Source organism: Hyposmocoma kahamanoa, unplaced genomic scaffold (genome assembly GCF_003589595.1).
Source record: "Hyposmocoma kahamanoa isolate Upper Pololo Valley unplaced genomic scaffold, ASM358959v1 65, whole genome shotgun sequence".
Classification (NCBI taxonomy): domain Eukaryota; kingdom Metazoa; phylum Arthropoda; class Insecta; order Lepidoptera; family Cosmopterigidae; genus Hyposmocoma; species Hyposmocoma kahamanoa.
The window spans coordinates 7,749,395-7,777,359 of record NW_020653853.1 but is presented as its reverse complement, the minus strand read 5'-3'; the positions used below and the strand labels follow the sequence as shown (position 1 = coordinate 7,777,359).

Genomic DNA, 27,965 nt, shown 5'->3' with positions numbered 1-27,965 from the left:
AATGCGTTAGTACGACAAGGATAGTGTTGGTTCTTATCCGCAATGTAAAGACAATTACGGCAGGATTTGGCCGATCGTGCTTTCTGTACATACATTTACGTCGATCTTCGTCCCCCGCGGATCCAGGCCTTCGCCGTCGCTACCCGCTTGATTACGGAGCGCGCGCGGAGTGCGAGGCACTGACTGGCGGCTGCGAACTCAGACCGGCTACGCCGCCAGTAAGGTCGCAAGCGTGCAATCAGCCTCTCGCGTGTTCGACGTTCGAATCTCAACAACAAAACCACTTTTTTTTGGCGCGGAATTCATAGCGATGGCAGCCACAGAAGAATTGAGCGACATCCTCTCCAGGAGACAAGAAATCAATGATAAGCTGGAAGAAGGTCTGGAAATCAAACCAAAATACAAATTCGTGAACGTTTACACGGAATTTCACGAGTTCTCCAGGAAGGAAATAAAACAATATGAGCAGACCTTCAACAAGTAAGTAGTTTTATTTATCGTGTCGTTGCAGACTTGGGTTTGCTAAAACTTGACGTGGTCATTTTGTTTAGTGTCTATCTGAAACACTATATTCAAATTGGGGACAATTACATCGTGGATATATAAAAACTATATTTAACAGACCAATGCATCAAGTTACCATGTTAAAATGTTCATCAAGTTTACTACAGTTAAGTGTAACTGCGTGTATTTCCTAGGTAACCAAAATGCTAGTATAGGGTAGCGGTAGAGTGTACTCAAAGGGCTCTTCAGTTTGTTTTGAAAGATAAGATAGGTTGATACGGTTAGTTACACTAAGTAATAAAACGACTTTTTTTATTAACTTCCTCTTTTAATTTGTAAGTACAAAATTTAAACTGAGTAGCAAACTGATGAGGGTATATAGGTAAATGAATTAATACGTGTCAACCGCCGATTAATTAGGTAAATGTAATTAAACGCAATTTAGTAACAAAATGACAACATCGCAGAATCGTCGTGGGAGAACAAATGAATAGAACCACGCCATGTTTACCACGATAGAATAATTCGCATCATAACCACTTTCATTGAATATCCAATAGGCTAGTTGAGAGGAATTCCCACGATATGTTTTCAGGTTTTTGCTGTTTCATGACTTCTGTAGACTTCACATTCTGTAACACTCAAAAAAGTTAAATAAAACTTTAAAATTTAAATGAATGTGCAAAGTAGTTTTGCACCTTTAACAGATCAAAAATATTTTTTCTTATCGGGGGAAGAGCTAGCGTAATATGGACAATAGCGCCGGGGATCGCAAACATTTCGTTCTTTCATTTTTGTAGTTTTTTTTAAATAAAATTAGCGCGAATTATTTGACTACTAAAGCGCCAAAAAATATTCTGATCGATGTGCAAACCCTGGACGGATTGATGTAGAAAAAATAATCAATTTTGCAACAGGACTTAGTTTTGCTCAAAGTGACGTTTTAGTACTTTTTACCTTTTCACTGACCATGTGTATCGAAAACAATTGGTATACTTTGTGAAATTATAAATTCACATTTGTACCGATTATTTTGTCCCCGGAAAAATATCTACATAATATTGAGGCGTGCACTAGCGTGTTGTAATATATTAATTGTACCCTTTTTTAAATCATATTAAGAAATTTGACAGACAGTCTGGGAGACCCAAGGGCTGGTAGCTACCACGTCCAGCTTATTAGAATAGCTATACAAATGGTGACCGCTGCTAGTTTTGGGCATTTTGGGCACCTTGCCACAGAGACCCAATTTAATTCATTTATTTTTCTGGTATATAGCTTTAGTTTTGAGTTTTTATTGTATTTTTATACCTTGTTTCTATAATACACTAAATATGTAAACAATCTAAATTATGCGAAGAACGCATATTGTTTTTCGTAACTAGGTTTTTCTGATTGTATGGTAATCATAAAATATCTGACACAAGTAACAGCTATTATTTACATTATACAATATCAAACCACATTATCGGAGAATATTTCTTTGTAATTTCGCTACGAGTAACACAAAAATTACGTGACTGTACAATACTACGAATGGGGTTACGTCTAAGGGTTATGTAAACAATGACTAAACCCTTCAAACGGGTTCAGTAAGCAAACCAACAATCGCATTTGGAACACTAAACAACCCGCATAACTGAAAATGAAAATCAACACGTCTGACCTAAAAATAATATACCGCCATGAGACCAGCATACAAAACATTCCGCATAATAGAAATGAAAAATAAACAATATCTATTAATGTTTATCAATTGTGTGATTGAAACAAATTGAAACAACAATAATTCTAACTAAACATACGATGATAGTCATAATCATAACATGAATGATTCAATATAACTAATAAGAGATAGAACATCAATTTCCTAAAAGATACAATCAATACGGAAATTAATCATTCTGTTTAACCCCGCAGGTGATTTAGCCATTATGTCGCCAAGTTTACGCATCACAATTAGTCATCTTTGTGAAGTGTAAGTTAAAGGTGTCAGCAGTCAGCACTGATTCATAGCCTTGTGTGTGATGTGACCGGTTTCCATTCATTAAATTTATAACCGTGCCATATTACGTGTATAAGTATTTATTTTTCCGATATCAATTTCCGGTATGTTATGGTCATAATAATCTTAGATACGCATTATTTGTTGTTGGGAAACAGTATTACCTATTAATGTTGACAGGGCTTTTATACGACAAAGATGTGTGAGAGCAAGACCGGCCGTGTAAGCCTTTGTTTCGAAAACTTGGAATTATGTTTCTCCCTTGTATGTAAGTGCATACATTATACAATGTATTACGTAATATGTTAACTTCATTTCGCAGCCTCAATAGTAAAGTGACTGATACAGATCTTTTTTCATATCAAATGAGTACGATTTAGTTATAATTGGTAAAAACCAAATGGCACATTTGGCTGGTGATATGTAAATTGGTGACTGTTGAAGGCAATAAAAACTGTTTAAACCCAATGTAAGATCTGCTGACTAGATCCGCACCAGTGAGACAACAGACGCCGGTTCGTCTCCAATTCAAACTCCAAAGTTTAGTAGCAGTAGAACTCCTTGTGAAAGAGTTCGTCAAAGGCACTGCCGATTTTCTGCCGCCAAGCCGTAATGTGAGGATTACTGCGTTCCGGTTACAGGCACATGGGACTTATCATTTGAACTTATGTCCCAGGGTGACGGGCGCAATAGCAGTGCCCCTCAGATCTTTATGATTTAAAGCTCTGAGTGGCACTGCAACTGTTATTGACAGGCGTGCCGTTACCACCAGGCCCACGACTTGTTTGTCTCGCCAGTTGGTATAAAAAATCTGATCGAAGAAATTTTTCTTTGTTTTTTGTTCGACCTTTGTGTCAATGATAATACGTAGGTAGATTATATTTTAAATTTGACTAACACAATATTTTACGAAAAACCATCATGGGACATAAGTATGCGAATATTGTGAAAATTTTTATGTATAATGTGATATGTATTAAATAAGAAAATCGGCTTCATTATTTATATATAAATATATACAAAGGAAGTACTTATGTAATAAGCTATTTATAATGAGTATAATATTGCATCACAGAAATGCCTAAATGTGTGGAACAGCCGTAAACATCACAACAAGTATTCTACTTATATCCTATTTAACGCAATAAATATATTTGACATTATGAATTTTAAGGTGTACAGAAATATACATAGTCTGTTCGAAAAAAACGTTTCAGATGTAAATCGCCTATATTGTTTTCTCGAACACAAAGCAGTCAGCCGTGACCATGGGACTTGTAAAGGGCCCGAAACCAGCCGAAACATTGGTTTCATTGAAACAACGAATACACGCGAATTGGAGCCGAAAAAATAGTTTCATTACCTATGTGGAACAATCGCGAAACCCTAAAAACTCGATAGTCATTTGATACATTCGTATTCTCCTTTTAAAACCAAGAAAATTAAAAAAAATATTTCAAAACAATTGAAAGAAAAACTGACCTTTATAAAATCTGATTCGGAAATTAAAGAAACATTCCAGAAACTTTATTTTACCCATTGATCTTTACCATGTCGAATTTCCAACCAACAAATTGTTTTTACGGAACAACAAATGGTTAAATTCATTAACCGTGGCTTAGAGATTTTAAATATTTTGCCAACAACGTTAACGATTGAAAAGTATTTTTGATAAGAAATTATTCGTCCCTTATTGAACAATTAGTCTCAGTGCCAAGAGGTCTGAGGTCTAAATCAACACACGGGGTATCAGATTGATCAATATGCGTTTGGCAGGAAGTACAGATTGAAGTGAACGGGGGACGCGAGAAAATCAGTGCCCGCTGCAGCATGAGTCGTCCGACCTTTTAATTTATAACCTACCTACTCAAATCGTTCAGCATGTATACAGTCAAGTATTGCATTTCGTTTTGCCAAGAAAATCTTTCGTAAAATCGTTACCATATCGGTCTTATCTTTAGATTTTGGGTAACGATTTCTCATTAAGTGACATACATGTTTTTATTCACAAATCCATTATCACAACTGTCATTGACTGACAAAGACGCGATAAAAAAGACGTAAATAACCAAAAACTTTGTAAAGTTGATCGTGTAGACAACCGACAAGGCTGATTTTTTAATCTTTTAGGTTTTAAGATATCACACGTAACAAAGATTGAATTTGAGCTCATCGGGATCATTGTTTCCCTCTTTAATATACTTTTATTACATTTCATTATTAAAATGAATAATACGGTCAAGTATTTATGGTACCTATGTTAATTTAATGAGTTAACTTTTTTTATAATATCAAGTGACGGGACGAACAAGTCGTGCGCCTGATGGTAAGTTACACGCCTGTTCATGACAGTTGCAGTGCCACTCAGAGCTTTAAATCGCAAAGATTTGACGGTCACTGCCACTGCGCCCATCACTCTGAGACATAAGTTGACAAGTCCCATGTGCCTGTAATTTCACCAGCACCCTTACCCTCTAAACCGGAACGCTAACAATACTGCTTGGCGGCAGAAATAGGTTAGGTGGCAGTACTTCCCTGGACGACTCTTTCATAAGGAGCTCTACTGCTGCTAAAATGGAATAATCAAGTCTAAATGATGTTGATGAATGATGTGAATAGATACACTATTGATTTTGATAGACTATCGTATAATTACCCATTTCCCGGTTATAAGGCAATGTGTTTTCATTTTCAAGAAATTTTGCAATAAGTAGGTACACCGTTAAATTCGTGTAATATCATTTTAATTCCAAATGATGATTGCCAGTATCATTTCCTTAGACCATTGCACAAAGCATCCTAAGGACGTGTTGTAATTTGGTGCATTATTTTTTGCATTCACGTGTGTTGAAGCAATACGTACTTATATATCGAGTTGTGTTACGATACACATACGTGTGACACTGTATGTGAACGAGTTGTAATTCGGCGCATTTGCGTTCACCAATAATTTAATGTGTGTTGAGGAACGGTTCTATATTTCTTTACGATACTTAAAACATTAGGATACGGTACACGTGGACATACGTAGCGTACAGGGACTACTACTGCGTAATACCTTACGCAAACCTACAATCTATCGTTTCTGTAGATCGCTAATGTTAGATATGTTAATAACCCAATTTGGTTAAAAATTTCGATTACGTTAGTTATGATAAGGAGGGCAGAATTGTAGGCTTTTGTTTTCTAGCATAATTAGACATTATCATAGAGAGCCGCCGCCGCGTAAATTACGACAGTCTGGTTAATTTTTTATCAGACATTTTCAAAGTCGCTACTACCAGGAAATTAAACTATTTTTCCGGATATAAAAATCGCGTATATTTGTATTTTCAAACAAACCAACGTTACAGGCCCTTAATAGATCCCATGGTCACGGTTGACAATGAAAAAATATATACATTTCCTACGTGCAACAATTGGAACTCGAAACTTGATTCTTATTTACAAGGGATGAATATTTAATTTAGCAAACTTATTGCAAGATAACCTAATGATCTATTTTTGTCATATTGTGGAATATCTAAGGTAGATATGAAAGCATCCACAATAGAACAAAACAATAAGATTCTCGTGTGAGACGAAACTGTGCGAGAGTGTATCAAATGTCATTTGATATTGCACGTAGAATGACTCACAGACTCACATTACATATATCAGGAAATTATTATCCGTGTTTCTCTATCCGACACATATTCCTGACCACTGTCCACGTTTTATTTTAAAATACAATAGGCGTAATGAGTAATTGCTGCAAAGTTTATATACATTTGTTTGTTACTATTTGAAACAATGTTTTCAATATCACGAAACTAATAATTAAGTAGAAAATTACGTCGTAATGTGTCCAATGGTTGAGATTAATTCGGAGAGGACTTTATATCCATTGGTAGAGTTTTGTGAACCTTCTTTAACGGCAGGTTTTCTTGGGTTATGTGCATGAAAATTCTAAAGCATCAATTTGTTGAAGATGAAAATGTTGTTCTTTTCTAAAAAAGCGTGGTTTTAAAAACGCTTTTCAGATAAATGCTATTTAGTTTGAAGCTTACAAAATCGTTAAGAAAAACGTTTAGCCTCATACACTTTATGTTAAAAAAAGCCTGCAACATTGTGTTGAGAGTGAAAACGAGAGTAGGCCACTAAGCGCCCAGACACACGAGGAGAAAGTTTTTGCGCGGCCGCCGCGCGGTCGAAGAGCGGACTCCGCTCGGCGACCGCGTACACAAAAGATAAGCTAGTGCCTTCCAGCTAAAAGCTAAATAAATAGAGCGTATTTTGCCATGACAGTTCGGTCTCGGAACAAGTGACGCGGTCATTGGGCGGCGGCCGCCGCAGACTCCGCTCTTCGACCGCGCGGGGTGAGCGCGATGAAATTAGTGTCGTATAAACGCGCCCTTAAGGTTATAAGTAAATTTATTTGTAAGACACGAGTTTTATTTTAATTTTATAATATATATAACATTGGCCAATTCATTTGTTTAGAAAACATAGATGGCGAGAGTTGACAATTAGGCACTGCACTACGCTTACAGCTTAAAATTAAAAGCGTGCTTATATTAAAAAGCAAATTTTTAAGTACCTACTTTTCGTTACTGAGCCACAGCGTTGAGCGAAAGCGGAGAGGACTTTACATGCTTTGCAAGATATTTGTGAACCTTTTTCAACAGCAGATTTCTTTGAGTTCTAAGCATGACAAATGTAATGCATCAATGTGTCCATTACGCTAAGCTAATGCGTATCGGGCTTCACATACCTGCATTGCAAGAGTTTTGTGAACCTTCTTTTACAACAGTTTTTTTTTATTATATCCAGTTATGGGTCGAACAAGTCGTGCGCCAAGGTTCTTTGATTTATATGTGTGAGAATTGTAATGCATCAATTTACGCTGAACTAATGCGGAGGAGACTTCAGAAACATTGCAAGTTTTGTTAACCTTCTTCTAAGTCAGGTTTCCTTGAGTTATATGCGTGAAAAATATTGTTTAAAGAATCGGAATCGTGTTCAATAGCAAATACAAATGTAGGTGGAATCGTGGGCGTAGCAGCCGCAGAAATCAGAAGGTTGATCGTGTAACCTTTCGATTTACTAATATTATTCGTTGTAAAACTTCGCCTGATAGAGTGGCATAAATAAACCGAAAATAATTGTATACAAGAATAATAGAATTTAATGGTTGGGAAAGCTATACAATTCGCATTGTGTCGCAACGGCGGCGGTGGCGGTAGCTGTATTCTGTAGTTGCAATATACCGAGTCAACACGCACAGTCACTGCATTATCTAGTGTTTTAACTACATTGATGCCTTCCTACTGGTGTTACTTAGTCGTTTCGGCAGACACAGCAATATAGTACCTGATTTATACTGGGTTATTTGTAAATTATTAACAACCTCGCAGAACTACATATATTACTAATATATTAAATAACAATTTTTGTTCCACGACTTCATTCATCAGATTTTACTTTCGTACAAAAATAAAAATATTTAAATAGATCGCTCTAAACAGTGATAACTCTGTGCGGTACGGTGAAAAACGGATAATGGCGTGTTCTCGTTATGTCGTAACGTTTTATTTATCGTTGGACGACTGTCGCGTCTAGCCTGTTCCCATAACATGACTACCTTTCATGACTGCACTTTACAACACTTTGATCTTAACCAAATGGCCGAGAAGCGATGAGCGCTTGAGTCGTGGCCGTTTATTTTATCGTTGAACGGCTGTCGTGTCTAGCCGGGCCCACGACAATTTATCGTTCACGGCAGCCGCCTTGTCGTTTGCACGACAGAATCATTTGAATCTGCAATTATCGGTCGTCACATTTTTATCGTGACGTTTTATTTATCATCGGATGAATTCCCATTGTTACGACAGTCTGACATCGTAACTTCAAAAAAATTTTGTTGCAATTACTATATGTGAACAACTTATAGCTACGACACTTAAAACTGCACGACTATCTGTCGTGCAGTGACGACATAATGGGAACGCGCCCTGAGGGCTGAGTGCCGTCGTTGAGGACGACGCTTGTGCATATTTGAACTTTCTACTTTACTACCAAGTACAGATCTAAAAAGTGTCAGCTAATATACCACAAACGACAAGGTTATTTTTGGTAAAATTATATTTTGTAAAAAAATCATGAAACAAAAGTTGTTTTTTTTTATAATATCAAGTGACGGGACGAACAAATCGTTAGCTACACGCCTATGCATAACAGTTGCAGTGCCACTCAGAGCTTTAAATAACAAAGATTTGAGGGGCACTGCCACTGCGTCCCTCACCCTGAGACATAAGTTGACAAGTCCCATATGCCTGTAATTGTTGTTTATGATATTAGTAATATAGGCGTGCGAGGTTGGTAGTAGGTATTTTACAAACAACCTTGTATGTTACGAATCAATCATGAAATTAATGCAGTGTTTATGTCGTAACATTCATTATCATTACTAATGAGTTAGCAATTTCCTTAAACGTTACCAAATTCACACGCAATGCGTGAACTTTAAAAAATATTATTTAAGGCGTGGGTACCAAAGTACAGTAAATTATTTTACCTACTGAGCTATCCATAATGATCCCTTAGAGGTTTAAAACATCAATTATGTAAAAAAATAACTTTTCACTTTGCGTAATCAACTCCACTTTAATACAGTTTAAACATGCACAATACAATATTATGAATAAGAATAACTAATGAGTCGAGCATAGTAATTCAAGTACAGGTATCTGGTAATATTTATATCCGACATCTTTATAGGTTTTAACTAACAAGAGCAGCTACATTTGGAATGGATATCTTTACATAATCGAAAGTTAACCCAAAACTTACAGCGTGTACTACGTGTAGATATACCATAATGTGATATGCATCTGATTACGTGTGATTAAATATATTAAAATACTTAAGAGAAACTTTAAAGAATTCATTAATAAATGATTAATCAAATTCAAAGCGATGAAAATAGAAATGATGTCGGAAGTACGGAAGTCAAGTTGAGTAGTAAACAACATTCAATTAGATATTCGAAAAACGACCCAAAGAGATTAAAGTTCGATGTTCCTAATTGAAAATAGTAATAAAGATGATAAATAAATACTTAAACAATAAATGTTGGTTCCCAGGTTCTTAAAGGGGAAAACTGTGTCAGGTTTAATTGCTTCCAGGCCGAACGATACACAAACAATACTAGTTACGTGACAGTAGGTGTCACTCTTGCACCTAAACGAGGTCTATTGGAGTTCATTGGATATGTACATTTTTTACTATAGGGAGTACTTAATTGAAAGTGACATGGTAAAATGCTGGTGGATGCATAATGCTCATACTTACAAGGCCAAAGTGTATAGAAAAGCTGATTTCTTTCGTCCTGAATGTGTGATTCAGAAAGTTCATTATATTTAAATAAAGAAAGAAAACATTTATGTCCGCTACAACAATGGCAGTATTAACAATTATACAAAACGCACGATCAAATTACAACAAAAAAATAAAACAATTACAATTAGTACTCCACGTGCTGTGCGTGTGAAAGTGCATAATAATAGGATCTCGCCAGAGATGGGCAGTGGGTTAAAACCTACCCAGGTTTTTACCCCAAGGCGGGTTTTAACTCATTACGAATTAGGGGACCACTCGCCATTTTCGTTGATACGCTATTTTCGTCAACTGGTCAATTCTGAAACTCGTTAATTATGTGAAAATATTTATGTCGCCATTACAGCCCTAAAACCGTGGGCAGGAACGGCGTATACAGAATTGCGTAGAATTCCATAATTATTACAACTTTCACTATAAAAAAATCCTTTATAAAAAAGAGGCAACTTCACACAATACCCATGCACATTCCATTCTTGCGAATTTCACTACTAGGGATACAAATAACGATTCGATTTTTATGAATTTTTTTATATCGATTTACTTCAATGTGATTTTCAAGTGAATCGAATCAACAGAAAGGCAAATCCACCGTCTAGATCTTTCCGATTTATGGAATATACATGTTATCATTAAACAAAACTCGATTTACAACAGTGTTTAGTTGTAAAGTTTTTGTCCTTGATTTCGGGCGTTAATGAGTTTTAACCCGATTTATACCCGGCGTTAACTAAGCGCCGGGTTAAAACTCGGGCGCTTCCCATCTCTCGATCTTGCTCACTTTTGCTTACCTATGTCGGTAGGCAGACACTATTGCTGACTTTCAGTGGACTCCTATTAAACCGTCACGACTCTTAGAGACACGGTGTACGGCGCATCTGGGTTTTCCTCCGCCATTTTGAAAAGTTAAAAAAAATTATGAAATTTATATAATTTACTTATAAGTAATAGTATTGAACAATAGATTCCATTCCATTATGTAGTTTGGTCTAAAGAAAGGAAACGAAGCAATAAGTAAAGAAAATTAAAAAATAAAGAATCTAAGTAATGAAAGCGAATCTTTGTAAGGACATTGTATATAGCATAATGAACTTTATGTCGATTACGTAACGTGCAGACTAGATACGATACGGTAGGGAATTCCCGAGACTGCGCGACAATTTTGTGGAAGACGCGCGACCTGTGCCTCTGCAACGAGTTTACTATGACAGTTCTCGCTAGCGACCGCGTAAATTACTTCACAAAATTTTGTATGGCAAATTGTACAGCGCTCCTAGTGGTCACAAGAAGAAACAACATTTTGTATACAAACATTTTACGCGGTCGCAAGCGATATCTGTCACTGTAATCTCTTGGTAGAGGTACTGTTTTTTGGTTCTTATTTAGTTTGTATGTTTCATCAAGTTTCGTTATGCTATGGTTAGTAAATTCTGGCAATGTAAATTGAACCTATAGGTGCCGAAGTAACTAAAAACGGCGTCGATCTAAATATTAGTAGGTCAGCCGGGTGCTGTTTTATTACTTAGCCCCAGTTTGATGCTCTATTGTTTTGTGTGTAGCTGTGAAGACACTGACTTTTTAATAGGTCACGTAGATCGATGACAGATGTTAAGAAGCTAGACCACTTGTAACAACATATTTTTATCGATCGCGACTGGTGCACGATGGAAATGAAATTGTTTTTCGGATCTAAACCGCGTATGTTTGTTTTTTTCAAACAAACCAACGTTCCGGGCTGGTTACAGGCGCCATGGTCGGTCGTGACCACAGAATAAGTCGTAACCATGGAACGAATATACGCGGAACTAAATATTCCGAAAAAAATATTTATTCATGTCCAATACATAGTAATCCAAATAATCCTTATTTTAGTCCTTATTTTCTTATTTTCTCCATGGTGCATACTTAGTTGGCTTGTTTGAAAAAATTATACACGCAATAGATTCCAAAAAAAAATGTTTATCTGCAAATCGTATTTTTAGCTCAAGTAGTTTTGATAAAATTAAAACCAGTTTTTTATTTAACTAAAGCACATATAATTAGAATGACTCAGGTACATTAGGCGCGATAAAATAAACAAAATTCAAATATCAAACGATTCTTAATAAGAGCTTTTAGCAAATATTTACCGCAAGCTAATCGAATGGCAATAAAACCGTTCTTGATGCGTGAATTCAAATTACGTTTTTTTAATATGTATGTCAGTCATAATTTTATAACATATCGACGGCATAACCGCATGTCGACCGAGCGACGCGTGCGCACCGTGTGCGTTTTAGTAAACATGGCTCCCGCTGAGAACGGTTAAAGTATATCGTTTCGAGAACCACATTTGAGTCGTATTTGTAGAAATAGATTGTTATTTTTGGAAATATGACTTGCTACTAGTTTTCCGCGTACCTGCATACGCGACTCGATTTGGTCATGGTGTGAATTTCCTACGTTTACATTAATATCCACGATCGCTGAATCCGAACGATAATTAGGAAGAAAATTTACACAAAATGGAGTAAGATTACAATCTTACACTATCTCATTTCCATTTATTAATATTCACTAAACATTCTTTTCGATTTGAATGTGGTTGGTTGCTGCGTTAATTGTAGGTCATCGTCTTCGGAATTTTTGACGCTTGTAATCGATTTCAATGTATTTTATTTTATAATACCAAGTAACGGGACGTACAACTCGTGCACCTGGTGGTAAGCGCACGCCTATCCATAACAGTTGCAGTGCCACTCAGAGCTTCAAATTGCAAAGATCTTTAGGGCACTGTCACTGCGCCCGTTACCCGGAGACATACATAAGTTTTCAAGTCCAATGTGCCTATGTAAATGTAATATATAATTTCACCAGCACCCTTACCCTACCAAACCGGAACGCAATAACGCTTACATTACAGCTTGGCGGCAGAAATAGGTGAGGTGCAAGTATTTCCCTGGACGAACTTCTTCGCAAGGAGCTTGACGCGTGACCTAAGGTACATCATAAGCTGAAAAGAAGTGTTCACACTCAGAGTAGGCAATTAATAAAACACTACAAAAGATGTTGAAGTTGATAAAGGAGCTATCCCAGTAATCAGTTTGCTTATGATAAGCAATGCCACATGTCAGTTATGCACAAAGTAAACAACATTGTCTACTACTGATAGGACTATTTCATCAGCAGTAGACAATGTTGTTGGTCTCAAAAAATAAATTCCTAAATATTTTTCTAGAACACGATTTTCAATTTGTATGCAAACATTTTGTGAATTAGCCGTAGTATATTATGTCAATACTGAATTTACTGTAAAGTGAAATAAAATTTATTATGGTCGATTCAATACTTAAATAACATACATAGCTATTATTTACTTATAATTATTTTTCAAATCTTGTTTAATTGCCCGTCTCTTTATCACATTAGAAAGAATCCATCGCGAGTTAAAGGTAGTGTTGCTCAAAATCAGTCTTGGTGTTCCAAAAATGGAAAACTCTTGCATCTCGCAGTTTTTTTTAGGTATTTGTAATTTAATTACAGTCAGTGGTAAGTCAACTCATCGAAAAATGTCAAATTTATTCAATTGATATTGAACTGTATGTGTATTCGAGGAGTATGGACATAATGTTATAAAAATGCAAGATGGATGTCGTCAGTATACCCATGCACATTTTGACGCTGTCTTGTTCTTCGCTTCATGCAAATATATTTTAAAATTGAAGTTTCAAAGAATTTTTATTAATCTTAATACTGATTGTGATACCGGTCAACGTCAAACATTATGATATCCTGCGGTTTAAGATAATCCGCGTCGGTATTTTTGCTTATCTAATAAATAGCAAGTAATTGCAAGACGTGATAGTCTTGCGAGATTCTTGCAGCAAGACCAAGACCTAACCAAGAGGTAAACTGACGCAAGACCAAGACTGGGTTAGTCTCGTCTTGGTCTTGCATTTGAGCAATACTAGTTACAGGTTTTTATACAAATCGGAATTTATGTTTGTTTACGCGATAGTTCTAAAAGTTTTTCTTTCACTACTTGCTGAAAGAAATGACGTCTTGAACATTTTAACTAATCTAAATAAACTATTTTGAAGCAAAGCATTATTTTATTAGTTACGCGTTTATTTAATGAGAACGTATTTAAATAAAAAAACGATACTAAAGTAGCATGATGCTTAACAGAGCTACAATGTTTATAAAAGTGTCTCGTAACCTAGACATTTGGGGTTTGTAACAGTGTAATTTTAAATAACACAGACATTAAGTGGTAGGTAACATAGTTAATATTCTTAATTCATGCAGTTGGTGTAAATACGAAAGATAAATGTTTGCAGATATTCCGAGTCACGGTTAGCCAAGACATATTGATTTCCTACGTGGACTAGTTATATACTAAGTAAGCGGCACTTGGCTTGTTGCCAAATGTCCGAATTTGATACGACTGTAATATAATAATTACTTTCAAATACTTTCAAATAATTACTTTAAATATCAGTTCGATTGAAATTCAATAGTCTTCACTGCAATCACCGTAAGCTAATCTGTGTCAGATGAACACAACAGATTTTTTTTTTTTATGATACCAAGGCCTGTCCATAACAGTTGCAATGCCGCTCAGAGCTTAGAGTTAAACCGCAAGGATCTGAGGGGCACTGCCACTGCGTCCGTTATCCTGAGACATAAGTTAACAAGTCCCATATGCCTGTTATTTCACTTGCACCCTCAACGCTTCAAAACCGGAATGCAGGAACGCTCACATTTCTACTTGGCGGCAGGAATAGTTAAGGTGGCAGTACTTTCCTGGACGAACTCTTTCACAAGGAGCCCTGATGCTACTAATAAACGTAAATTGCAAATAACCGCATATTGTTCAGCTGAAAATTCAATAGAATAGAAATTAATTACAAAAATTTGCGTGTTCCGGTAAAAGTCAAATAAAAAGAAATATATCTACCAATTTATATCCTCGGAAACCTAAAAAAATATTAAAACCACTTTGAAAAGGTTTTTATTTTGTATCATATCGCATCAAAATACGTGATAACAGAATTCGATTTCGTAATAAAACGCGTAATATGAACTATTAACATACTTCTGCAAAATTTAAGAACGAGCAATGAAACTTCGTGGTGTGTCATACATAGTGTTTCATTTCACACTTAATGCCCGTCGATTGACAAAATATAGCAAAGCATTTTATCTTAATTTCGTACTTTTCTTTTACCTATAAAGCGCTATAAATTTTGATATGTTATTTAATACTTATAATCCGATAATTTTTTCATTATTCCAACATATATATATAAAATCAAGATATGCAAAGTGAGATACATTGAAACAAAATTCACAAGAAACAGTTGTCTAACTCTATTCTAACTAATTAGTTGTCTAACTATAACCATTGTATTCACAATATCAGTTTTTTATGCTTATAAAACAGCCTTTGTTGCAAGGCTAAATTATATTGAGTGTTACATAACAAACACGATCGACTGTATTTGGCATGAAAGTTTCCAGCTACACATTCCGGCTATATGTCTATTAATAGAAGTGGAACTTTGTAAAAGACTGATGTAAAAGAAATCATCACAAAAATACGTAGTTACTTAATTACATATATTGTTTCGAAGTAGAGGGAGGTGCAACTCGCGCACGCGCGCGAGTTTCCCATGCGCGAGTTAACGAATAACTCAGGTTCCGGTGCTATGTAAATAAGGATTAACCGAAACCAATAATTGGAATTCTGTGTGCAGTGTAGATGAAATAAAATGTGAAGTATGCATCATAAAGTTGTAATGTCAGGTATGACAACTGTCATATATTCTAAGCATTCTATATTTGGAGTTGTACCTACCAATTCATGTCCGAAAGGATAGCATTCAAATCAGCAACAGGTGGTCGTCTCGTTCCTAAACAAAAAAAAATGACGTGCATTACGTACTAATGAATTATAATAAAATAAATTACAGTCTAGCTGCCAACACTAGCGTTCCCTCACCTTGAAGTTAAACAATGCGATTCGTAACGGACTGCTCGATTCACGTTAAGGGGCTAATGTTACATTCACTGTTTTTCTATGGTGAAGTCAGACACGGCGTTTTCACAAATTGACATATGCTTTGACGTTTGTAACTCAAAGACCACAGGAAAATCGCTTTTTCTTTCATATATTTCTTTATACCAAGTTCATAACCGTTTTCCTGTAGTTCAAGTTTAAATTTTGTTCGATTCATGTTGTTGTATTTATAATTCGAAATCGAACATGCGCAATTTACTTTTAAAACTCCACGGCCCCCTCTACGCCATATCTACAGAGGATGTAATAGTTTAATAGTGTTTCCTGCTGATATCAAAGAAGTATCACACTTCACACCACGAAGGGAACGAGGATAACTCTTAACAAAACCGGTTTGTATGAATCTACGCTGTTTACGAGGAGTTAGTCATTGTTGTAACAGGTCTGCACTTGGCTGTAGATATATTTGAGTATATATGTATGATAATTATTTCTAAGTGTGTTCGCGATGGTTTCACTTTACACCTTTTAAAGATAAGAGTATGATGCTTTGAAGGGTTCACAGTGAGATATAAAATGGTATTGACCGTAAAATGTCGGGCACTTATCTGCGCGTAGCACAAATCAAGGTAGAGCTATAAATCAAATTTATATTGTAGTTTATATGTCAGTACTTAAAGACCGTTTTGCTATGTTTGTCATTGGATTTCAAGGAAAAGACACGCCGGCGTACGGGTAAGCCAAAATGAGTATCCAGCACGAACGCGTTCTGCATACAAAATGAACAATTCATATACTGGAGTCCGTACTCCTAAGTCTTGCGGTACTCGGAACATACCAAATTTAAACTGCGCATGTGGCCTAAATGACGATGAAGTTACGGGCGCTGTTTAATGTTAACAAACATAAGTCGCTGCTTTGATTACGCACGCGCGATTTCGGATTCCGTTAAGTATATTATAGAGCACGTTACAAGGTTTATGTGTCGAGGAAATTTGTCTTTCCGCAATTAGGTTAAATAAAATTCATAAAAACCTTCACAACCACCTCACACAGCAGTTGGAGAAATATTACGGATACAGTAGGTGTTAACCATCAAAATGCCACAAACTTTGTAGCGATGTAGAGATAACAAGGATAATTGGAAGTAATGCCACCTTACCTATTTCTGCCGCCAAGCAGTAATGTCAGCATTTTTGAAGGGTAATGGGTCTTGTCAACTTATGTCTCAGAGTGACGGGCGCAGTGACACTGCCCCTCAGATCTTTGCGATTTAAATGTCTGAGGGGCACTGCAACTGTCATGGAGAGGCGTGTAGCTTACCACCAGGCGTACGACTTGTTCCTCCCGTCATTTAATATCATAAAAAAATGAAAACAAGGTTTTTAAAGTATACGTGTGATTGGTGTACTATTAAGTATACTTACTTTTTATTACGAGAGAAAGTGGGTATAATTAGTTTGCACCTCTTTAAAACACAAATATTACTAATTTCACTCAATTATTGTACCTACAGTAATATAGACACTCTTATTAAAATAATTACGATAGTGTGGTGTAATTATCGCCGTAGCATAGTGACATTGCATATTCTAAGGTGTTATTTATTTGGTAGATCGATAGATGTTATAAATTAGACATTTTCGTCTTATACCCTATCACGCTACTTAGTATATGACGAGCTAAGTTTATTGAGTTATTTAAAAATTTAATTAAAGCCATTATTGTTGTCTCATTACCTATTATGACGGCCTCCATGGTCGAGTGGCTTGCACACCGGTTTTCATGGTGTGGCCATCTCTGAGGTCCCGAGTTCGATCCCCGGCCGGGTTAATGTAGAAACTAGCTTTTCTGTATTGTCTCGGGTCTGAGTGTTTGTGGTATCATCGTTGTTTCAGATTTCCATAACACAAGTGCTTTAGCTACTTACTTTGGGATCAGAACAACGTGTGTGATGTTGTCTAATATTTATTTATTTATCCATTGACTTACAATTATATGTAAGTCAATGTATTTATCTATTATTTACCTATTCCCTTCTCCTAAACTAACTCCATTTAACCGACTTCAAAAAAAGCAGGAGGTTCTTAACTCCACTGCATTATTTTGTGTCTGTTACGCGATTACTCCGACATACCGTCTGTACCGCCTCTCACTTGCAACTGGTGTAGTTCCCTGGTCGTGGAAGCTTGCAAACGTGCAACCTGTGCGGGAAAAGGGAAGCAGAGCTGATCCTGTCAACTATACACCTATCTCAGTCACTTCCATACTCTGCAAGACTATGGAACGCGTGCTCAACAACCGTCTCCTGTCGTACCTTGAAGACCTCCTCAGTGATCGCCAGTACGGATTCCGAAGAGGGCGATCTACGGGGGATCTTCTTGTGTACGCCTGTCACATATGGAGCGAGGCTATAGAAAAGCAAGGCGAAGCACTTGCAGTGTCTTTGGACATTTCTAAAGCCTTTGACCAGGTCTGGCACGTAAGCCTTTTAAGTAAGCTTCCCTCTTACGGGCATCCCACTGACCTTTGCAATTGGATCTCGGATTTCTTGAGTGAGCGTTCGATTCGAGTGGTCTTAGAAGGCTACACTTCCGAACATATGGCAATAGATGCCGAGAGTTCCTCAGGGTTCCGTACTGTCTGCAACTCTCTTTCTGCTGCATATCAATGATATGTTAATTCCAGGTACCTTTGCGTATGCTGATGACAGCACAGTTGTAGATAGGTACTTGACCAACGCAAGGGTCAGTGGAGAGGAAATTCAGTCTTGTCGAGAGTCCATGGTTAGCCGTTTGGATTTGACACTCCAGGCGGTCCCCGATTGGTGCGATGCCAATCTTGTCAAATTTAACGCTACCAAAACTCAGGCGTGTCTATTCTCCACAAAACGGAGTCCCTTCGAGCTGACTCCGACTTTTCGTGATATATCCACACCGATAGCCGACTGTCTCCAGCTACTTGGAATGGACCTGTCGTACAACTTGAACTTCGGCAGATACATTGAATCCATGGCCAAAAATGCAGCAAGGAAGCTTGGCATCCTTTCCAGGGTGAGGCGTTACTTTAAACCGGGACTGTTGCTTCAGCTGTACCAAGCACAAGTCCGGTCGTGCTTGGAGTGCTGCTGCCACCTTTGGGATGGCTCTACTACATATCAACTGGCCACTTTGGATTCAATTGACAATCGTGTCAAGAGGTTTATTGGTGACTCGGAATTAGTGTAGGCGAAGCTGGAAAGCCTTGAACACCGCCGTAAAGTTGCCTGCTTGTCATTTTATCACGGAGAGTGTGCGATGAAATTACACGATTTAATTCCGCCTTCCCCTTTCCATCACCGGGGGACTAGGCGTAGGCTTGAGTTCCACCCCTATGTTGTGGATATTCCAAAGATTTGCACGAAGCGTTACGCTTCCACATTTATATGGCGAACGGCTATGGAGTGGAATTCCCTGCCTGCAGACTTGTTCCCTGAACGTTATAACTTGGGCCTTTTCAAGGCGAGGGTGAATAGGCATTATTTAGGTGTGCATGCTCCATCGTCAACCTCATCATCACTTTCCATCAGGTGAGATGGAGGTCAAATGTGCACTTATATTTTATAAAAAAAAATTGTGATCCGATTTCAATGATTATTTTTTTATTGAGCAGGGGCTACCTCAGCAGAGGTCCCATTCGAATTTGAAGAAAATATTCAACCACTAAGGGTGGCAAATAAGCGTATGAATCTGGTTTATTTGATTTCACCCAAATATAGATTTTACAAACTGTAGTACCTTCTAAAATTAAATTAAAGTACACCAATATAATACCATACTATTATAATACCACTACTGCAAAATGCTCCCTATACATGAAAAATTAGAATATATGCTGCTACTTAGAATAATAACGCATAGAATGATAGTTTCATATCCAACGAACTGTCACAAGTGAGGCAAAAACCAAATTCATGTAGGCGTAAGCAACTTGTATCTACGCTCGTCGGCATGCACACAAATATACAAATAATGATGCCTTGGAATAACATTTCCCTCAAAAGTGGGGAAATTGTATCTTGCTTAACTCATCATTAAGTTAAAGGTGCCTACAGATTTGCCCGACATTGTCGATCAGGTGCCTACAGATGTGCTCGATTTTGTCGATCGACAATGTCGATCAGGTGCCTACAGATATGCTCGGTTTTGTCGATCGTTACTGTCGATCGACAATGTCAAGTGACAAGAATTTTCAAAAATTTATTTTTGGTAATCCTTATGGAAATGGCATTTATATCTGAATACACGATGACGGACACGACTTTTCAAATAAATGCAATATGGGAGTTATTTTCGAGGTATTCGTGGTGCTCATTACGAATATGGCACTCATTTCTAAATCCAAGATGGCAGGCACGACTTTTCGAATACTTTCAAGTTGGGTATCGTTTTCAAGGTATTTGGGGGTGCTCATTACAAATATAGCATTTATTTCTCAATCCAAGATGGCGGACACGAGTTTTCAAATAAATGCAATATGGGTATCATTTTCGAGGTATTTGGGGGTGCTCATTACAAATATGGCACTCATTTCTAAATCCAAGATGGCGGGCACGATTTTTCAAAAAAATGCTATATGGGTATCATTTTCGAGGTCTTTGGGGGTGTTCATTACGAATATTGCTTTTGTTTGAACTGTCGTGTCTGCCATCTTGGATTTAGATATGAGTGCCATATTCGTATTGAACATCCCCAAATATCTCGAACACGATACCCAACTTGCAATTATCCGAAAAATTGTGCCCGCCATCTTGGATTTAGAAATGAGTGCCACATTCGTGTTGAGCATCCTCAAATACCTCGAAAACGATACCCATATAGCATTTTTTGAAAAATGGTGTCTGCCATCTTGGATTTACAAATAAGTGCTAAATTCGTAATGAGCACCCCGAAATATCTCGAGAACGATACTCAAATTGCCATTATTCGAAAAATCGCGCCCGTCATCTTGGATTTAGAAATGAGTGCCATATTCGTAATGAGCATCCCCAAATACCTCAAAAGGATACCCATATTGCATTTTTTCACTGTTCGGCCGAATACTTAAAAAAAGGAGGAAAAAATAAGAAAATACAGTAAATTATCACAAATAGTAACTTCTATGAGATCAAAAAAAAGGTAACAAATCAAATGAACACTACCTACTTATTATGTAATTTTGTCATGAAATCATGATTAAATAAACGCTAACAAAATCTGCTGATGTGAAATAAACAATTACTTTCTTCGTTAAGATGTCATACATTTGAATTATAAACTTGAAAGTAAAATTTCTTTTTTTGTTTCTTTTTACAAAACCATAATATTGGTTTAATTTAATTTAACTTATATAATATATGTGTGTGTAGCTAGCTATCTTTGCTATAATACAGTTTGCGCGCCAATTTTCGTAAGATCATTAATCAGGCCGAATAGTTTAGCCGAATATTCAGCTATTCGGCCTCGCTCCGGGCCGAATATTCGGTATTCGGCCTGAAGGCGAAATACTAGTCGTTGCAACACTAATTATGAGTACAAAAAAGGTTTAAATCCGCGAGAATGTTTTAAACTTTTAGCCACAACTTTTGGTGATACTGCTTGTTCACGAGGTACAGTTTTGGTTTGCTGAATTTAAAAGAGGACGGGGAAGATTTGAAGACGAGGCAAAGTCAGGTCGGCCACTAACCGTGGTTACTCAAGAAAACGTTCAAGCTGTCGAAAAAGTAATTCGTGAAAACCGACGAACTACATATGTAGAGCTGAGGCGAGAATTGGGCAGTGGATCAGCAGCATTGCAAACTATTATTCACGGACAACTGTCTCTCCATAAGCGTTGTTCGAGATGGGTTGCGCACAAACTTAACGATGAGCACAAAGAACGTCGCGTGGATTGGCGCAAATTTATGTTAGATAAATTCGACACTGGCGAGAAAAAAAACGTTTATGATATACTGAGAGGTTACGAAAAATGGTAATGTAACTTTGATCCTGAATCAAAGTATCAGTCCACTGTATGGTGTTTTGAAGATGAGCCGACGCCAACGAAATGTCGTCGTACACGAAGCACACAGAAACAAATGGTCGCCTAATTTTTCTGCATGACGGGACACATTGCTACTGCGTGATACATGATCAAAGCACAATTAACTCCGAATGGTATATAACAGTTTGTGCCCCAAAATTGTTGTGAGCTTGGTATGACAAGCGGCTGAAGTCAGGAATCCGGCACCTCCTCTGGCATCACGACACGCCGCTCCGCACACTTCTAATAATAATAATAATAATAACGCTCACACTCAACATAGCCCCGCACTAGGGAGACCCTGTGTCGCGGGTGCTATGGATACACACATAGACAACCACAAATTACACCCAAACTCACGAGATAAATAAATGTAGGCCATACAAATATTTCTCCCTGCCCGGGAATCGAACCTGGGACCTCTGAAAAAAAATAACAATATCACAATTAAAATAAATTAACAAAACATTATAACTTAATAAAAAATCATCGGTGTATACATCGACGTGGTAGTCAGGCGAGCAAACAGCTCTCGAATTAAGGCATTGCTACTCAAACCTTAATTATAAAAGGAGCTCTACTGCTAGTCAAACCTTTTTGTTTATTATTCTCCCTAATCAAAACTCGATAGGAAATACTCTGATCGTTAAACGTTTGTCATCAGGTTCGACGAAGGACACGACGGTTACCTGGATCTGAGCGAGGTGAAGCGCATGATGGAACGACTGGGCGCGCCGCAGACTCACCTGGGCCTTAAAGCCATGATCACAGAGGTCGACGAGGACATGGACAACCGGATCAGCTTTAGGGAGTTCCTACTTATTTATAGGTTTGTATCACTTATTGTTGTTATTTGTACCATTCTCATAACCGTGGTTGTAGAAAGTGATAGTGAGTCAAGATTGAGGATGTGGTACCAGAAATGGGCAAGCCCCCGGGTTATGTCGAGTTAAAACCCATTAATGTCCAAAATGGAGGACTAAAACTATTTACAACAATTTTTTTTTATAAATCAAGATTTGTTCAAATTTAATGATATTATTACAAAATGTTTTATTGCTTTCTGATCTAGACGATTTGATTTGCCTTTTTATTGAATAGATTCCGCTTGAAAATTGTATTGAAATAAAACAATACTAAAAATTTTAGACGTTATGCACTTGAATCGATCTTCTATAAAGTGCATTCTTAGTAGTGAGCAAAGAGTGAGAATCCACAGGATTGCAAGGTGTTGGTGTGGAGTTGGAGTCTTTGTCGTCTTTTAGTTGTTATATGTATAGAAATTTGTTTTATGTATGGAATTATACCAAATTCCATTGACTTACAAATAAATGGACGACGGGTCTAATACACAAACGACGAAAAAAAATGTCCCAAGTCAACCTATTTAAACGTAGTGACATGTAAAGGAATATGAAAAAGCTAAAACGTTGAATTTAAATTGTAATGTTATCGCAGTACTGTCTAATTTTGCTTGCTTCGCTGTCGAACAAATGTCGAACAAATGAAGACTAAAGCGTGAATGCCGCTCTGTATACGGTTTTAACGCCCTATAAGTTCGGACACTTTTTAGCGCGGACACGACGTCCATATAATTGTAAGTCAATGCCAAATTCCGTATTCGTCATACCCTCACGATTTTGGGCTGAAATGGGTAAAAACCCGGGCGGGTTGATTGAGTTTTTACTAGAGATACGCCGAGTAATCGTTTGCTACTCGGTACTCTGTGTACTCGGCCGTTATTTTACTACTCGTACTCGGCCGAATTACTCGGTTCATGAGAAGAGTTACTCGGTTAAAATAAAGCATTACAGCTATAGACATAATTAAGTAAAACCAACAATATTTTTAAAATAATCAAAAGATATTTATTACTACAAATTCTAGACAATTGTAACAATTTGTAGCAATTTAGTAATTTAAAAAGAAAGTTTACATTATTCATACTTAAAATTTAACAAAGACAAGTTATGACAGAGAAGAAATAAGTAACGAGAACGGACACTCTCCGCCCCTCCATAGCTTTAAATACCGCACCACGCCCCGCACATTGACGGTCACTATTACGGTATATATTATTCTAGTTAGTGACTTAATGAAAAATATAATATTGTATCGACATAAATACCGACGTAATGAACATGTGTAATTATTAGGACTCTATAATAGAATTATAGATAACAGATTAGCGTTAGAATTAAAGTAATAGTATGAGCAAGTGATGCCACTTCACGCACACATTTGCTTGTGTGCAGATAGCGCCTTGCTGTATGTAGTAGTAGTAGGTAAATAATTTTCGATCGTTGTATGGAGTGTCCGGGGTGTGGTTATCATGTAGGAATACAAGGCTTTCTGCGCGTTCGGGTAATAGTCTGTTCCTTTTTTCTTCATACACATCACCCGCTTCGGAAAGTAACGGCTCGCTATACACATTGCTTGCAGGTGCACATAAAAACAGCCGTGCCACTGTGCCAGTTTTGGATATCTTGTTTTATGCCCACTACTCGAAAGGACTCTGCTCTCGCGACAATAAACTTTCATTGACATATCGGTCTAATTCTAGAACAATGGGACTTTAAGGATCTTCGCGTTCCGGTTGTAATGAACCGAGTAACTCGGCCAAGTACTCGGCTCGGCAAATGTTAAACCGAGTAATATTCGGTACTCGGTTACTCGGCAAAACTTGTACTCCGCGCGTCTCTAGTTTTTAACCACTGCCCATATCTTTCTGATATACCCGTGTTTCGTTCCAGCTTTACCATAACAGAGCGGAGGCACGCAGAACTAACATTAAAAAAATCTTTTTAAACTTGTATTGAAACAAAACACTATACATAGCCAATTAGCTTCAAAATATAAATCAACTATTTCCTTCCTCTAGATAAACTCGTTTCCCGATTAATATGAAAACAATTGAGTAGGAAGGTACCCAATTAAAATACCTACATAGCTTTATGTGGCCCGCGCAACATTTACCATTTGTGTGCTTGTGGTTTACCTGTTTGTCATAATTCAAAAACTATTTAGTTATCTCGCAGCCTTTCTGCTATAAAGCAGTATTGCAGAATAAGTACTTACTACGATTTTGAAACAAGCATACATCGACAAACAAAGCAAGCGAAATTATTTTAGATCAAAAGATGATTGCTTTCTTCACGAGTTTCGTTGCTCTGCCCGTCGCTGTATTCTTCTCTTCTTCGTAGTATTCTGCAATACTCTATCAAGGTAGCGATCAGTGCTCTATAGTAGCTACCTTATAGGTATGTAAATGCAAGGCCCGGCTTCCACTGGCGCGTGGCGGAACAGTATGGCAAGGGATCCTACGGCATCCCTACATGCAAGCGTACACTGACGGCAAATATGCAGCGGTATCCTTAGGCATGCCGTGGCATACAGTCGCGAGTAGCGACAGTGTACTCACTCCTGGGCGATAAGTCGTAACGTTAAACCATGGATCAATCAAGAGGATTGATCTGAAAAAAGTTCAAAATTAGGTCTTTTTTATAAGTAAATAAGTGCACATTTCACCTCCATCTCACCTGAATCATCATCTCATGTAGGTGGCGCTGACCAATAATAGCCTGGAAGCCGTATACATTATGTAAATGGCCATGGATATCAATTCATTCCTTTTTAATATGAAATACATGAAGTTTTTTTTATTTTTTCTTTGTGAGTAATATTATTCAAACAGTGATTATGAGCTAAAATGATTTTCTGAGCTTTGAGAAATATGCGTGTCCATAGATGGCATTGTGTGTTACAAATTAATTTAAAAATACGGCTAGATGGCGCTAAGACTAAAAAAATATATAGCCGGCACAATTCTTAAAAATTTGTGCAATAAGCGCCATCTAGTTGATTTGTTTCTTATCGCTAGAAATTAGAGTAACTTTGATAAGTAGCAGCTTGTCACTGTAAACAAAATTAATAACAATCACACACGGACTTGTATATTAAACTGGACCGCGCACTTAGTTAATCAAACGAGCCGAGTGAGAGGCTTGAAAGTAGTAATGCGCCTGTTTCAAATAGGGTATTCATTTATGTTTCAGCCAGCCATATTATTTGTAACTTTTTAATTTGTACAGAAAATGTGGCAGCTTATGATGATGATGATGACCAAAACTACTAATATTATTTCATAATACAAATTAGTATACTTATTTGATATGCTACTTCATAATAGAAGGTTTTATTGTTGATATATATTTTTTTGTATTATTACAGTAAAACCTTTAAGCTAATTTTATTTAAGCAAAATTTAAAAAGTTAATAAACTATACACCACAAACCAGTAATACTAGACTTGATACTATCTAAGATGATTTTATTTAGCGTTGGCAACTTGTTAGATAAGGACAGACTACTACTTCGAGCTATCTCACGTGACTCGGTTTTTTACTTTTACATACAATAACCTTAACATAATCCATAACCCAATAAGGCGTAAATTTGTAATTTTGCTACATCGAAGTGCGCGATCCAGTTTATGAAATATATAAATCCGTGCAATCAAAGAATATATGTCTGCGACTACAATTGTAATTTGGTATTCGTCGCGACATCTGGTGTACCAATAAGTACTAAATACCCTACTACGCTGTCTTGTACTCATCCAAAGAGTATTGCTTACATCTGTGGATTAGCAGTCGTCTAGAGTTATTGGTCCATGGTTTAACGTAAAAGTCTGCCAAAGCCTGTCAAGGTATTTTGGAGGTTACCGGTTTGGTATATCTAAGCTTACCGTAGAATTGTTCTCTGAGAGTCGTATTCCAGAATTCTACTGAATGCTCAAGTCAGGATTTGAGCAGACTTAGGTATTGCAGTGAGCACTGAAAATCATACTCAAGGCCTTGCCATTAGGGTCGTATTTCCAGTGCTTGAAATCATACTCAAGTCCTAACTTGAGCATTGACTAGAGTTCTGGAATACGAGCAGTAGTTACGACTGTTATTAATGAAATTTCGTTTATAATATCATACTATTAAGGTTTATTACCTACTATTTGTCACCTAGAAATCCCCTGCCGTGCCGTGTTGTCAGTGGGCGCCGGGCATAAAACGTAGTGGATTTTCCCCTGTTAAGAGGGATTTATAGGCGACACTACTATGAAGTAGTATGATACATTCGACTCTCCTACGTTCCGCCAAATCAAGCCTAAATGGGAATGCTGATACAACAATTTTTATATTATCTATTCTAAGTAGTTCCTTTAATATATTACGTGTTTCGTTTATTACAGAAAAGCCCGTGCGGGAGAACTAGAGGTAGACTCCGGTTTGGGCGCACTGGCCAGATTGACAGAAATCAATGTGGATGAGGTTGGAGTTAACGGAGCTAAGAACTTTTTTGAAGCTAAGATTGAAGAACTCGCCAGAACAAACAAATTCCATGACGAAATCATTCAAGAACAAGAGGAAAAACGGAGGGACGCCGAAGAAAAAGCGTTGAGGAGGCAGAGATTCAAAGAAAAGGCCGCCCTATTTCAACAGTGATAAAATTTTGTATTACTTGTTGCATGTCTAATTGTCTAGTCTATAAGCTGTTACCATGGCTTTGAAGAAATAGGTTATTACTTTTAAAGAAAACTGTGGAAGAGTCGTTTTCTTATTAACAATTGAGAAGATAGATCTATTTTGAAGTTACTATGTATTGATGTTGTAAGTTATGATTTATTTTTATATAGTTTAAGTGTAAAGAAATAACAGATATACAATACAAAATGCAAAAAAATGGCTTATGGCATAGAGTTAGCCTGTACAGCTGGGCTTTTCATTAAATATTGTATAGCTCTTTATTAATGTGACAGAACTTAATTGGTATTTAATATTTGCTTGTAAGTTGTACCAAATTTAATTTTAAATATTGATTTTGCTATTGAAAGAGATATTAAACATGTAAAGTTGCTAAAAATTTTATATTATAAATCAGATATTATGTAAACTAACATAATTTAATGCCTAGTATAATTTTATAATACTAAATTATAATGTAAAAATAAATATAAATATACAAATAAAAGGTTTATGTATCAAA

General features: G+C 36.9%; 1 protein-coding gene across 1 annotated transcript; it reads left to right on the top strand.

The window, feature by feature from the left end:
- The first annotated feature begins 155 nt into the window (after nucleotides 1–155).
- On the top strand, nucleotides 156–27,889 carry LOC113231287 (EF-hand domain-containing protein D2 homolog). The gene is made up of 3 exons (XM_026465532.1): nucleotides 156–480; nucleotides 22,591–22,755; nucleotides 27,172–27,889. The coding sequence occupies exons 1-3, from the start codon at nucleotides 311–313 to the stop codon at nucleotides 27,422–27,424; spliced, it is 588 nt and encodes a 195-aa protein (XP_026321317.1). The 5' UTR covers nucleotides 156–310; the 3' UTR covers nucleotides 27,425–27,889.
- Nucleotides 27,890–27,965: the final 76 nt, after the last annotated feature.